This window comes from Trachurus trachurus, assembly GCF_905171665.1.
Source record: "Trachurus trachurus genome assembly, chromosome: 7".
Taxonomy (NCBI): domain Eukaryota; kingdom Metazoa; phylum Chordata; class Actinopteri; order Carangiformes; family Carangidae; genus Trachurus; species Trachurus trachurus.
Genome location: NC_139901.1, coordinates 25,490,032 through 25,505,097, shown reverse-complemented (window position 1 = coordinate 25,505,097; position 15,066 = coordinate 25,490,032). Strand labels below are relative to the sequence as shown.

The following is a 15,066-nucleotide window of genomic DNA, read 5'->3' as shown; positions in this document are numbered from 1 at the left end:
ACTAATCACAAGTCAATGCATAAAACACAAACTTTGACTTTTATGTGTCTAACCAGTTCATTATTTTCTTCTCTACTGTCTCTTTTCCTTGTATTCCTTGTTTTTATACCATCAACTTTGATCTGTTCCTACTGAAACTGCTTCACCTTGAGAAGGGCTCCATAAATCTCTCTTCGTCTCCCCGAGGATGAAGAGGCAGGTCCAGAATATGAACCAGCTTTGAGCCACCCTAGACTGTAGACAAGCCGAGCAGCATTGAAAATGTCTTTTATCTGTTTGCAAGGGCACGTACGCTCACATAATATACAACAGAGGATGGTTTAGATTACAGGGAAAACATGCTCTGGTCTCTGCACTATAGCAGCACTTCTTGAATGTTAATATGCTGCAGAGGCTACGTGGTTTTAAGTGGGACTGAGCAGACAGACACATTTCATCATGATTGCACTATAGTCTGCGGTCAACAATAGACTGATTGGTCTGGCTCCGACTGCAGGATTTTTTTAGTCTTCTTTCAGGTAAACGACAATCCCATTGGATAACAGATTAGCCTACAGATTACAAGATTCAGGTTTGGTTTTTCAGTTCTGTCAATAGCCTATAAAGTATCCTGCCAAATGGATTCAGGTGCTGTTGCTTCTTTTTTTTAAGTATGCATTTCACAAATTACATTACGTAACTTTTTGTCTTCCTTTCTTCTTTGATTTGTCCTTTTTGTCTAGCTTCCAAATAGCTGCTATTAATTAAGGCCGGATTGGTCTACTAAATGAGAAACCATGAACAGCTGCCTACAGCCCCCAAAAGCACAGTTTTTCTTAGTATTATATGAGTCTACATAATTATAATAATTGCAGATTTGGCAGAAATCCATACCACTTAAGTAGCCTACAATTTTAATTAAAAGGGAGTCTGTGTGAAAATCTTAGATTTGTTGTTGCTACAAAGCCAACATTTAGCATTAACAATTGGTTTTCTTACCAGTAAACAGATTTATAGAAAGATTTAGGCTATATGGACAGGTATGGATATTGTATTGACTATAGATGGATTTGTTTTTATCTTTTCACGAATAAAATCAACATTTTCAAATCTGAAATAGTATCTCAACCTTATCTCTGGAGTCATCTGGTAAGAACATTTTACCTTTTTCCCCCCCTTCACAGCGTTTTACTGCCTGGAAATAAAAGTCGGTGTCCAGATGAAGTTTATAACGCGGCTGCCATCTCGTGTCCGAGGTGGAAAACGTCTCTAGAAAATGATTTTTGATCAGGCATCCAGGTGTCCATGAGCCAAAACATCGTGGGGCCTGACATAATGCGTCTGCGTTTCTGGGAAATGTAGTTTAAACGCCCGTAGCCTTCACGTTACCTCTTCGCTTCACGTACTACGTTTCCCACAACCACCTGCGCGCTTTAGCCAATGTCGGGTGGTATGGCGTCTTCTTGAAGCGTAGTTTGGTCGCAAGTGTTTTGTTGACAAGTGAGAAAGGTACGTTTTAAATGTTGTAAACTGTACATCAACCAACTGGCTTTCATTTACTGCAAGTTTATGAATTTACTGAAGTTTTACATTTTCCAGGTTTAAGCGGTTTATTCAAGACGATTAGCTTCTAGCTACATTGTTAGCTAATGCAAGGAGCTAGCTTGTTCACGCTACCCGCTCTGCATTCATTCTGTGCAGACTGAGTTACTTTGTTTTTAGAGTTAATTACACCTTTTGTTAAAAGTTTCACTTTGGGAAAGTAATTATGAGTGAACCAGAAATGTTAACTAAACGACTAACGTTGAAAATTCCTAGTTGTCCTTTGCGTTAGCGAAATAAAACCCGGATAAATCCTGAACTTTCCCGATAGTTGTCAGACATGTCGTAGGAAATCCATCATATTTTATAGGACTTTCTCTTCTATAACTTATTGATACATGGGGGAATTGACTATTCAATTTGAAACCCAACTTTTATTAAACATGAGTCATATTAAACATTTACTTTGCAATATTGCACAGGTATGCATAAGTAAATTGTACAGACGTTTAGATACATTTCTTTTTGATGTGTGTGAAATGTTTTTGTTCATAATTATGTAGGCTAAGTTGTTTTGGTTATTGTTTATGTTCTGCCTCCACAGCTGGAATAAATTAAGAATTCAGTGAAGTTGGAAAGAAGTAGTTTTATAGAAAATATGTTCAGTGCATTGCAGTGGTTATTGGCAGGAACAACCATAACACATTAGGTTTTTTCAATGACTTTCCACAGATTAAAGCACATTTTAAATGTTGTCATGCAAGAGTAGAAAAAAAATATCAACCTAAGTTAATGAAAATGACAAATGTTTAAATACACTTACAAATCCCTGACAAATCCACCACCATCCTATGTGTGTTCCCAGATGGCAGCCGACTCCACAGACAAAAAGGAAGCTGAATCCTCAGGGACCAAGGACAGGGAGAGGAAACGCAGCAGCCGCTCACGAGAGAGAGACCGTAAAGTCTCCCCTTCACGCAAGCGCCATGAGAGAAATCGCTCTCGTGAGAGAAATCGCTCCAAATCTCCAGACAGGTAAAGACACAAAGACATAAACTCTCCTTTAGTGTTTATTAAATTATAACTCATGTTATAATTGTTTTATTCTCTGCATGGCAAAGTTTCAATTAGTCTTTTTCTGAATTAAAACAAAAACATAATCTGGGGGCTTATTTCATAATTACAGAGACCGTCGCATAAAAGACAAGGATAGAGAAAAGGACCGTGAAAGAGAAAAGGACAGAGAGAGGGGCCGCAAAGACAGAGATAGCCATCGACGTGATAAAGATCGCAAGAGGTCCAGGTATGTATACGCTTAAAAACACTGTACAACTGTTTTATTCATTTTCTATTAAGATATAAGAGAGTAATTAGCTATTGCCTGTCTCTCTTCTTTAAAGGAGCCTCTCACCTAAATCAAAGGAAAAATTAAAGCGAGAGAAGGATATAAAAACAGAAGAGGAAGAAGATGAGAAAAAGAAGAAAGAGAAGGTATGAATCTGGTTTCACAGTGTTGCCTTGTTTCTTTTGTTTATAAATAAATAACATTTGCTTTTATTGTCACGTAAATGTTATTGCATATTTAAACCTCTTAGTGTTGCCTTGTGTTGATGGTGCCAAACAAATAAACTTACCTTGCCTCCCGTTCAGGTCCAGCCTCTCTCTTTAGAGGAGCTTCTGGCCAAAAAAAAGGCAGAGGAGGAGGCAGAAGCAAAGGTGAGATGTTCACTGATATATATGTTTTCTTTTTACCTTTAGGCCAGTGATTATTTGTTCTTTCACTCACCTTTTAATTTGTTCTTTTTCAGCCCAAGTTCTTGTCCAAAGAAGAACGAGAAGCTGAGGCTCTGAAACGCAGAGTGCAACAGACAGAGGAGAGGAGGAGGTTGTTGGACGACGAGAGGAAGAAAAGACGGATGTTCCAGGACATGGGGAGAAAAATGATGGGTGTGTATCAACCTCATGTCTGTTTAGGTGTAGACAATCTGTTTTGTTTTTTTAATATTATAAATCATGTTGATAGTAACTGAGACGGTTTATTACAGAGGACCCCCAGGAGAGGGAGAGACGAGAGCGGAGAGAGCGAATGGAGCGAGAGAACAATGGAAACGAAGAGGATGATGGACGACAAAAGCTCAGAGAAGAGAAAGATAAAAGCAAAGAGCTCCACGCCATCAAGGTTTGTACAGGGACAGAACGTTTAATAATATACTATATACAGTGGGGAAAATAAGTATTGAACGCGCCATGGCGGTTAAATGCGTTACTCATTGTATTTTCTTTTATAACTGCACCTGCTGATTGCAGGTCTCTCTAAAACTCTCTGTCAGGGCTTGGACGACTCTTGGACGACTCTTCTTAGTTTTCTTTTGACTTTCTGGTAAAATGTTGTTCTTTTTAGTTCTGGATAACGGCACTAACGGATAAAACGGTGCATTCAGACACGTCTGTAACCGATGCATCAGTATGTTCTGCAACATAAGTTTCTTAAGGTCTTGAGAAGCTCTTTGCTTTTACCCATCATGAGATGCCTCTTGTGTGACACCTTGGTGATGAGAAACCTTTTCATAGGCGTTCATTTTGACTAAACCAACTGATATTACTTTGCACTGATAGGGGACAGGGTTACTTTCTATATACTGACAGACTCCAGCTGCTTTCTTGGCTTTCCAAACCTTTTTGCACCTCCTTTTCTTCATGTGTTCAATACTTATTCCCTGTGTCATTTCACTGTATTACACATTACTTAATTCATGGACATAAAATGTTTAGATTTCTTTGTAAATGTGCATTACTTGGGTTGTTGCTGACATCTGGTGAAAATTTCATGTCAATAGCTCTATTAGGAATATATTTTCTGAGAAATATGTTGACACGTTCGATACTTATTTTCCCCGCTGTTTATACTTGTGTGGAAATAGTTGTGACAATGTTGTACACATTCACATTAGTCTGATTTTTATGTGTTTGAGCAGTTGTAATTAACCTCTAAATGTCTTTCTCTGGATTGTATTGTGCTAATTGAGTAAATATGTAATGTTTGCAGGAGCGTTACCTTGGTGGGATCAAAAAACGTCGTAGAACTCGTCACCTGAACGACAGGAAGTTTGTGTTTGAGTGGGATGCGTCTGAGGACACGTCGGTCGACTACAACCCAATGTGAGTCAGTTTAAATGAACTGTAGCGTTTGAAAACGTGTCTCTTGAACCCAAAGCAGCTTTTGTTTTTGTGCAGCAGCAGTCTAAACAATGATGATGTGTCTTCCAGTTACAAAGAAAAGCATCACGTGCAGCTGTACGGACGAGGCTTCATCGCCGGCATCGACTTGAAGCAGCAGAAAAGGGAACAGTCACGATTCTACGGTGACCTCATGGAGAAAAGGCGCACGCTGGAGGAGAAGGAGCAGGAAGAGTGAGTTAAGCATCGAAGTGATCGGCTCTGTCTTGTGGATTAAAGGAGCAACCTCATCTAATCTTTATTATCTTTACCCCGTTCAGGGTGAGGCTGAAGAAGATGCGTAAAAAGGAGGCCAAGCAGCGCTGGGACGACAGACACTGGTCCCAGAAGAAACTGGACGAGATGACGGACAGAGACTGGCGAATCTTCAGAGAGGACTACAGCATCACCACCAAGGGAGGGAAAATCCCGAACCCCATCAGGAACTGGAAGGAGTACCCGCTGCCTGCACATATCCTGGAGGTCATCGACAAATGTGGCTACAAGGTCAGGTCACAATTACAGTTTTGATGTTTCGATACAGAGTGGTAACTTGAGTTATGGAAACTCGGTTATTCATGTGCACACTGAAACTCTAATGATCTGTTGTTGTTGTTTTTTAATCTTCAAATCCAGGATCCAACACCTATTCAGAGGCAGGCCATTCCTATTGGCTTACAGAACCGTGACATCATCGGTGTGGCTGAGACAGGTAGCGGTAAAACGGCTGCTTTCCTGATTCCACTGCTCGTCTGGATCACGACCCTGCCGAAGATCGACAGGTAAAAACACCCATGACTCACTAAACTCAGGTTAAACCCACTGATAACGTCATTGGTTGGTTGGTTGGTTGTTCTGACCTGTTTTCTCTTTTCTCCGCTGGGCAGGATTGAGGACTCGGACCAGGGACCTTACGCTGTGATCTTGGCCCCGACTCGTGAGTTGGCGCAGCAGATCGAAGAGGAGACCATCAAGTTTGGTAAACCTCTCGGCATCCGTACGGTGGCTGTGATTGGAGGAATCTCCAGAGAGGACCAGGGCTTCCGTCTCAGGATGGGCTGTGAGGTGAGATCAGGGTTCCTACGCAAGTATGGAAAGTATGGGAAAGTATGGAATTTGATTTTATACATTTCCAGGTCTGGAAAAGTATGGAAAATGGAAATGATTGTATGGAAATATATTTATCTTAATACTTATCTGGGTTTGGTCTCATCTGAAGTTACCTGGGTTAATTATTTTTGTATGTGCTACCTACCTATAGCTACAATCTCCTGGAAATTATTTGGTTACATAATGGCATACACATTCAGAATAATGAAAACAAATGATTAATTGCATGATTTTTTTTATATAATGCACAACTATTTACTCAAATATCACAAATTATTTGAATTTTTTACCAAGAAGTCTGGAAAAAGTATGGAATTTGGAAATTTCAAATGTGTAGGAACCCTGTGAGATGTTTCTTTTGACATTCAGGTTTCAAAAGCGATTAAAGTCATGGTCACAGTGCAGACAGGAACTACTTATAGCTAATTTGACATACTTTTTAATGTATGGACTCGTCAAAATGTAAACATATGTGCGTCTATGTCTTAAAAGAGGAATTATGCAGGATTTCTATCTTAACTATGCTACATTTTTACCTTAATTAAACAACTTTGGAGTAATTGTGATGGTTTAATAAATGAAATGTAACTTGTTATGAGGGAGAATGGAGGCTCTCTGCCTTCCACCTAGTGCCTCTTGGCTGAAAAACAACTTTGCAAGATCAGAACCGCCACCGTGGTGTCCCAGCTCTCGTCTCTCACCGCAACACAAACGCCTAATAACCCCTAATCTCTTGTTTATGACAGATGAAACTGCACAAATGTACACGTCGTAACATCGTGTATGATATACATAACGTTATGTACCGCTCTATTGATCGATTTCTCGCCGGTGTCATTGTAAACAAATGCACATGGCCAGAAGGAGGGTTAGCAAAACAGCAGAAAAGCGACCGGACTTGCATAGTTTCCCCTTTAAGCTTATAGACCTTGATGCATTTACATTGCTATTAAGACAAAACACATGTTCACCGACTGTGTGTTTGTGCTTCTCCTCTATCAGATTGTGATCGCCACCCCTGGGCGTCTGATTGACGTGTTGGAGAACCGCTACCTGGTCCTGGGACGCTGCACCTACGTGGTCCTGGATGAGGCCGATCGTATGATTGACATGGGCTTCGAGCCTGACGTCCAGAAGATCCTGGAGTACATCCCCGTGACCAATCAGAAACCAGACACGGACGAAGCAGAGGACCCCGAGAAAATGATGATGAACTTTGAATCAGGAAAAAACAAATACAGACAAGTACGTTTAACTGTCTGTTTGAAAAATATCTTTATAGATGAGACTCTGCTGCAGGTGATAGGTGCTCACATATTTATGTTTTTTCTTTCTTCGCCTTGCAGACGGTCATGTTCACAGCTACTATGCCTCCAGCTGTGGAGAGACTGGCCAGGAGCTATTTGAGGCGTCCAGCTGTGGTGTACATCGGCTCTGCAGGCAAACCTCACGAGAGGGTCGAACAGAAGGTCCTGCTCATGTCCGAGGGAGAGAAGAGGTGAGACAGACACAAACCGTAAACACCGAACGTCTTTCTTTTGTTTCTGCTGAGGTGTCGTGTACTGAGAGTTTGTTGGTTTTGTGTGGTGCAGGAAGAAGCTGCTGGAGGTGTTGTCGCACGGCTTCGAGCCCCCGATCATCATCTTTGTCAACCAGAAGAAGGGTTGCGATGTGCTGGCCAAGTCTCTGGAGAAGATGGGGGTAAGTCACAGCAGACTAGACAAGACTAGTTTCAAGTTTCTTCATTTAGTTCAGGAGAGGGCTCCGAACTATGACCTGCTTCAATTACACATCTTTTAATTTTCATTTATTTGTTTATTTGTAACAGGACTCTGCATATTCATGAACATACAAAATGTAAATATGCCAGACTTACAGGGTTCTTACGGATCCTTAAAAAGTCTTAAAAGGCATTGAATTCATTAATCTAAAAACAAGGCCTTAATTGGCATTATAATGTCTTAAATCAATTTTTCAAACGTCTTAAAAATGTTAACACTTGGTAAGTGGGATTTTATGATTATAATTAGTCTCAAATCTCAAAATAATTGGTAACATTCTGACATAGAGAAGTTAGTGGCGGCTAAATTTCTTACCGCCACCAGCTCCCAAATCAGTTTCCCCCCCCCCCAATCATTCATGTAGCAGTCACTTTACCTTGGACCACATAGGAAAGTGGGTAAAATTGTCCCTAACCGTATGTAATAGATGTGGTGACGTTTTGTTTTTTGTTTTTTTTTGCATTTGTGTTTATTGTGAAGTTGGTCTTAAATTTAATTTCAAGTGGCATTAAAAACGTCTTAAAAAGTCTTAAATTTAAGTTGGCTTAAGTTGTAGGAACCCTGACTTAGCTCTAAAGCTAATTTCCATCCACAAAACAACATTTAGACAAGGACAGAACAAAGAACAACATGGTACAAATACAATATATCACACAGTGGTAGCTTCAGTCGGAAGGAGCAAGGAGTGGTACAATATTAAAGTGCATTTAATCAACAATAAGTATCGTAAAGTGCATCTGTCATAAATTGCCTACTATATTTAGAAATCTAAAATAAGAGAACTACCCTTACTGTTAACAGAACATCAGCTCAATCTATACAATAGCTTGTGTACACACATGAAGCTTGTCTGAGTAAAGTCTAGAAATGTTAGGCGCTTGTGTGAAAGCAGCTTCAGTGTATGGAGAAAAATAAGAAATTAATACAAGTCCTCCCTAAAGGTAATACTCATATACTATAGTCAAGTTTACTATACCAGACTAGACAAAACCAAACAAAACAACTGGTCATAAAACATTAAAAAATCTTGAAAAACAATTGAATTGCAGAAGAAATTAAAATGCTCTACACTGTGTCCACATCTAAAGGGTGAATCTTGCATCAAAATGTGCAGAAGAAATTATTTTCAGGCTCTCACTGGGAAGTACTGGACTACTCTGGAGAAATGCCTCGGTGTTGATTTACCGAAACATTAAAAATATACGACATAATTGAACCTGAACTGTCTCCTCTTCCTCCTCCTTTAGTACAATGCTTGTACGCTTCACGGTGGCAAAGGCCAGGAACAGAGAGAGTTCGCCCTCTCCAACCTCAAGGCGGGAGCCAAAGACATCCTGGTGGCCACAGACGTTGCTGGTCGAGGTATTGATATCCAGGACGTATCGATGGTCCTCAACTACGACATGGCCAAGAACATCGAAGGTAAGAGGCCTCACTCGACGCACACGGTTTCCTCAAAGCTCAGATTTTTTTCTTCATTTCATGTATTTTCCTTAAAGCCTCTGGAAACCCAAATCCACCAAAGCCTCCTAACCATGTATTTTAGGGTCTTATGTACATATTATTAAACATGTAAAAATAATTAGAAAAAAATTTCCATCCAAATTGAAAATATTTGTCTTTTAAGGTTTTGTACAGTAGGTTTGAATTGGGCGGAGTTATCTCTGGGATTTATCACGCAATAAATCCTACCACTCATAAATCGCCACGTCAGTTCTCTCACACAGCCCCCCAGTGGCAGCGAACAAAACCGTTCTGCTAACGGTCGCTCCACCACTCCTCTCTAGTCCTCACAACCAGAGCCATGTCAACAGGGGCTGTGTGTGTGTGTGGCGATTAGCTTTCCAGCGCGACCTGCCCTGTCTGTCTGTCTGTCTGTCAGTCAGTGCCCACAACTCCTCTCTACATGCAGCCGATACAGCCGTTTCTTTTGTGGGGGGGAGGAGTGGTGGGGGGGGGGGGGGGGGGGGGCGGTTTAAATCCGCGATCAGCATTTAGCATTTATTAGCTTTCCAGCGCGACCTACCTTGTCTGTGTTTCAGTCTCTGTCTGTCTGTGTGTGTGCCCACAACTCCTCTCTACATGCAGCCGATACAGCCGGTTTTTGGGGGGGGTGAGGGGAGGGAGGGAGGGTGTGTGTAAATTGGCGATTAGCTTTTAGCATTTATTAGCTTTCCAGTGCGACCTGCCTTGTCTCTGTGTGTGTGTCTGTCAGCCCCTCCTGGCGCTCACACAGACCTGAGTGACGGTTAAAAGCTTCTTTTTTTCTGTGAGACTACGACCAAAGACGGTTCTGACGCTCCAAAACGAAGCTGGTAGACTAGTTAGCTGCTAAATAGCATCAATCAATCGATGCACGTCCTCCGGTGAGGATTTTTTTTTTTTTTTAACGGTCGCCATTGACGTGTTGCTATGACAATGGAGCTGTCAATCATAGCGTTATCTGCCACGCCCACACTGTCCTGACCAGTGGCCTCAATAGTGCCTCAATAGCAAAATGAGCTGTTTTTAAACAAGGTTTTCTAATAGTTATGAATAGTTATTGTCACTCAGACTTTTGTGGATGCTTAATGAGGCACTTGACTTTGATATAATATAAGCATTTTTACTATATATAGTCAGGTTTCCAAAGGCTTTAAACCTTTTTGATATCTATTCATTTAAAGGGATAGTTCAACATTTGGCAAATTGGCCCATTGCCATAATCCCTATAATTTTAGGAGTAGGTTCGTTGCCTTTAATTGTTGGTGCATGCAAGCTGTTTTTAGAACAGCGGAGCAGAGCTGTGAGCTGCTCAGAGCTACACTACGGAGGCTGATGGGATTTCTTGGTTTCCCTCATCAAACTCATCAAATACACAATCCAACAACTCCAAAACGCTCTCGTGGACAAGTTGTGACCTGCACATTCACCACGCTATGAGATAATAACAGAACGTTACCAGACAGAGTTGTTTCCTAGGTAGATTCATGCAAAACTGCTGATGCACGCTCCCGTCGGGAGCAGTTTTTCGGCAAGCAGTCTCTGCGTTTACCTCAAAAACAACTCTGTCTGGTAACGTTCTGTTATTATCTCATAGCGTGGTGAATGTGCAGGTCACAACTTGTCCACCAGAGCGTTTTGGAGTTGTTGGATTGTTTATTTGATGAGTTTCATGAGGGAAACCAAGAAATCCTATTAGCCTCCGTAGCGTAGCTCTGAGCAGCTCGCGGCTCTGCTCCGCCGTTCTAAAAAATAGCTTGCACCGACAATTAAAGGTTAACGAACCTACTGCTGTGACTATAGGGATTATGGCAATGGGCCTATTTGCCAAAATGTTGAACTATCCCTTTAAAACAGTGTTGTTAAGAACAGATAACTCACAATGTACAATACAAAGAAATTCATGTGTAATTATTTCATCTGTAACAAAGTTCTCCTTCTCCTCCTCCTGCAGACTACATCCATCGTATCGGTCGTACCGGTCGTGCTGGTAAGAGTGGCGTGGCCATGACTTTCCTCACCAAAGAGGACTCGGCCGTGTTCTACGACCTGAAGCAGGCCATCCTGGAGAGCCCGGTCTCCAACTGCCCTCCCGAGCTGGCCAACCACCCGGACGCTCAGCACAAACCTGGAACCATCCTGACCAAGAAGAGACGCGAGGAGACCATCTTCGCCTGATGGACTCGGGACCGTTTGGTCGTGTTGCATATTCTGTACACAGTGTCCGATTTCTCTGTTTTACAATTGATTTATGGTGTAGAACTCACTTCTTCCCATGTCTTCAGTTGTTTTTCACCTCGCCTCCCCATCCTGTCGGTCTGTTTTTGTCCTTTTTAAAAGGGACACATTAACTGGTGCAGATGTTTTCACAGCACTCTTTATGAGATGGCTCACATGTGAACACTTTTCATCGCCGTCTGTGAATTTGATTTTGTTTACTTGGTTGAAAAATGTGTAAATGTGGACTCAGCAGTAGATATTTTGTTATGCTTCTGTGGACAAGAGCGCAGGTCCAGATCACTAAGCAGGACACTGCTGAGCTGCACTGTAAAGATGCTGCTCTTCGATAACAACCACGTGTGATAGACACCAGCCAAGATGTGCGTGTAGGTGAGTAGCGAGTACGATATTGTGAGTTTTTATTACGCATTTACCATTTGAGTTTCCTGACTGTTTAAAGAGACCAATGCCAAAAGTTAGGGCGACTATTTTCACTTCAGATACATGAGCTAAGGCTAAATCACAATTCATTGTTTTAAATATAAACATTTGTATTATGTCAATACAGCAAACTTGAGTGACCACTGTCTCGTAAGTGTCTGAATGTTTCCTCATCAGCTACATGACCACTCTGTTAACAATGTGAATAACACAAGTAGTTTTTTGATAGTGGGGAGATCACTGGGTAAAACATGGTATGCAAAATGAGCCGAGATTTTTTTTTACAGCAAAATTACAGATTCAAGGCGAAGAAATTGAACTGTCAATAAAGACATAAATTAAGCACTAGTTAGGTAGCCACTAGCCAGTCTAATAACCATGTTTCTTAAGGGTCCAGTGTGTAAAATTGGGGGAAAACCGTGATATCTAGCGTTCAGATTCTAGGTTGCAGCATTAACTCGATCGCACCCCTCCCGACGGCAAAGTGACGGTGGCCTCCAGGGACAAAAAAACTTGTTTACCACGACTGGGAGTATTTCAGCAGCATGGAGCGATGAGGTGAAGATCTAAACCAGTTTACGATACGTCTGCTGTTTCCTCCTTCTTTGTTGGTTTATTTATGAAAGCGAAATGTGCTCTCTGGCCAGCTGGATTTCCCGTTAGGGCTGCCGTACAAACATGGCGGCGCAAGATGGCGACACTCTCTAAAGCAAGACCCTTGCTATATGTGTATATATAAAAGAAGAATTATAAGGCTACGAAAACCAAACAAAATTTATGACGATTATAAAAATATATTAGTGGGTAGTATATTCAGATTTTGGCAGTGAACCTTGCCAGTTATTACACACTGGGCCTTTAAAATTACTTCAAAATCAAGTCATGTAAGAAATTTTATTGTATCAAGACTCCACATTACTCCTGCACATTTATGCATTTGTGCCTGAATCTGACATGTTGACCTTTGTGAGGCCAAATGTACAAATAACTAATAATCAGATGATCTAGTGTTCATAGACATCTGTTTGCAACCGCTTACCTTTGTGTTATAAGTCATATTTTAATCAATCAGCTCCTTGATGTGAGCATGAAACACTTAAAATATCTTAATACACTTTTATACAGGAGGACGGTTGTGATTTTACCCCCCCATCATTTACACTGGCAGTCTGTGTGTATTTGGTCATAAACCAAAGTGATCAACAGTTATTACAATTTATCCAGAGATTAACCAAGTTGAAGTAGTAATTCATCCAATCAATGTTAGGATATTTCACTTCAAACCAGAAATGTTAAAGCCAACAGTGTGTTAACTTGAGATATTTCAGCCTAGACTGGATCTACAATAGTGGTAGTATTATAAGGGTATTACTGTTAAACACAAAAACGACCCAAACAGTTAAAAGTACATAAAATGTCATGTTTATTTTTGTTTTAGTCATATTTTACTCAGCATTGTAAATCTATTTTCAAATAGAAAGCATTCTATACAGCATCAGGCAGGAAATGTCTCACTTTTTACACATTTGCTGTCTCTTCTGATAAATAGAGGGAAGAGGCGTGATGGGTCACGCTAGCACGCTGTGGTAGTCTGGTGGGTACATTGTTATATTTAGTGCAGTTATTGCATTACAAAGCAACCATCCCAAAAAAAAGTAGTGCAATTTTTTTTCTTTTTTCTACTCACACAAAAGAGGAAGTCCAGATGGTCTAAGGCGTTTAAAGTTCTTTTCAATGTTAGGCTTAGTATTGCATACAGAATAAGACAGGAAACTAAATTATAACCCTTGTAAAAATTGTGCTTCATAAATTGAAAAACCTCAACTGCTGTTATCAGTTGCTAAATTGGTCCGCTTTGAAAAACATACTCTGCCAAAATATAACGAAAAATAGCTAATCGGTGAACTAAGACATGCAGGGTTTTTGTAATTCACTCATTCATTTTGATCACAAATTAAAAAAACAAACAAAATAAGCAGAAAAAAAACTTAGGCCTGATCTGGGGCAAGTTTTTAGTGAGTGATAATCAAAAGTGCGTCGTAGAGTGTCCATCCAATATTGTGGAAAAAATATCCCCAATATCAAGGTTAGTGGATAAATAAACTGATGCGTTCTTATTTTTAGTAACAGTGTTGTTAGTGGTGTGAGGAGTGAGTAGCCTCAGAGACAAGACTATCACTACAAGACAACGAGGAGAATCAGAATCAATGCATTACTAAAATACTTAACTGTAAAAAGAAACAATCAGATTTCATGCAACACTTGCATAGATTTTTTTTCTTCTTTTTTTTTTCAATCATGCTGATTTTTTTTTGATTTTTTTAATCTCTTCAAAATATACAGAACACTAGATAGAGATACCTGTGAGACATGGAAGCAGTAAACCAGTAACTCCTAAAGCAGGCTGTGACAGTAATCGACCCTGTTGTGTTGAACAGAAACAGAAAAGCAGGTCGCTGCTCGTCAGCATCACACGTCCAACTCGTCATCCGTCGGCTCATGGACTTTAAAAATGGTGCAGGAACAGGATGACAATCGTGTGTCATGGGTGCTACGAGCTCTTCGGGAGCACGACACATTACTTTTAAAAGTGAGAGGTGAGGGAGACGATGATGAGTGTGTAGGACTTTACACCTGAGGATCTGCCTTGGTTAGAAGAAACCAGCGTTAAAACTGCAGTACACAAAACGTTTAGCAGACTCAAACGAAGAAGGGAGGGATTGAGGGAGGGAAAGGGTGGATTTTTTGGGTGTAGAAACTGTGGATGCTACAATCAGTAACGTGCTACAATCGAATTTTACAGGGCGATCGGTTGGGTCGGAGGTGCAAAAAGGCATGCAAGAGCTTACATTCTCTGAAGCCTGGTTGGCTGCGGCTGTTGCAGCGTCGTGTGCTTGAAATATGTGAATGACTCGATGTAAACAAGCAAGTTTGGCAAATAGTCAACTCATCCTTTAAAAGACAACATTCCCTTTCTTAGTTGTGTTTACATTCTCTGTGCCTATTTTTTTTTGTGTGTGTGTGTTAAGCTTTTCTTCAGAGGTGTTCAGAGTGATTGTGCAACAGCAAAGACAAGTGACACTGACGCCGTACTGCAGCTTCATACTTACAACTGTGAGCGTTTTACAGAATGATAAACTGTATGTGTGTCTCCCAAACGCCATTCACCGTCTTCAGAGTTTAAAAAACTGACAACACACGGATTGCAACACCTCTCTGAAACAGCAAACAAGTCCATATTAACAAAACCCAAACAAACGAACAAACAAATCAATAAATTAACTGAGCAATGAAA

General features: G+C 40.7%; 1 protein-coding gene across 1 annotated transcript; it reads left to right on the top strand.

Moving 5' to 3' along the window:
* The first annotated feature begins 1,398 nt into the window (after positions 1-1,398).
* On the top strand, positions 1,399-11,912 carry ddx23 (DEAD (Asp-Glu-Ala-Asp) box polypeptide 23). Its single transcript, XM_083974836.1, has 17 exons — positions 1,399-1,488; positions 2,387-2,556; positions 2,708-2,824; positions 2,922-3,012; positions 3,172-3,237; positions 3,330-3,468; positions 3,567-3,700; positions 4,568-4,680; positions 4,789-4,932; positions 5,019-5,244; positions 5,374-5,519; positions 5,625-5,802; positions 6,850-7,092; positions 7,194-7,345; positions 7,440-7,548; positions 8,876-9,050; positions 11,065-11,912. Exons 2-17 carry the CDS (start codon positions 2,387-2,389, stop codon positions 11,286-11,288), a joined length of 2,427 nt encoding a protein of 808 aa, XP_083830962.1. The 5' UTR covers positions 1,399-1,488; the 3' UTR covers positions 11,289-11,912.
* The last annotated feature ends 3,154 nt before the right edge of the window (positions 11,913-15,066 follow it).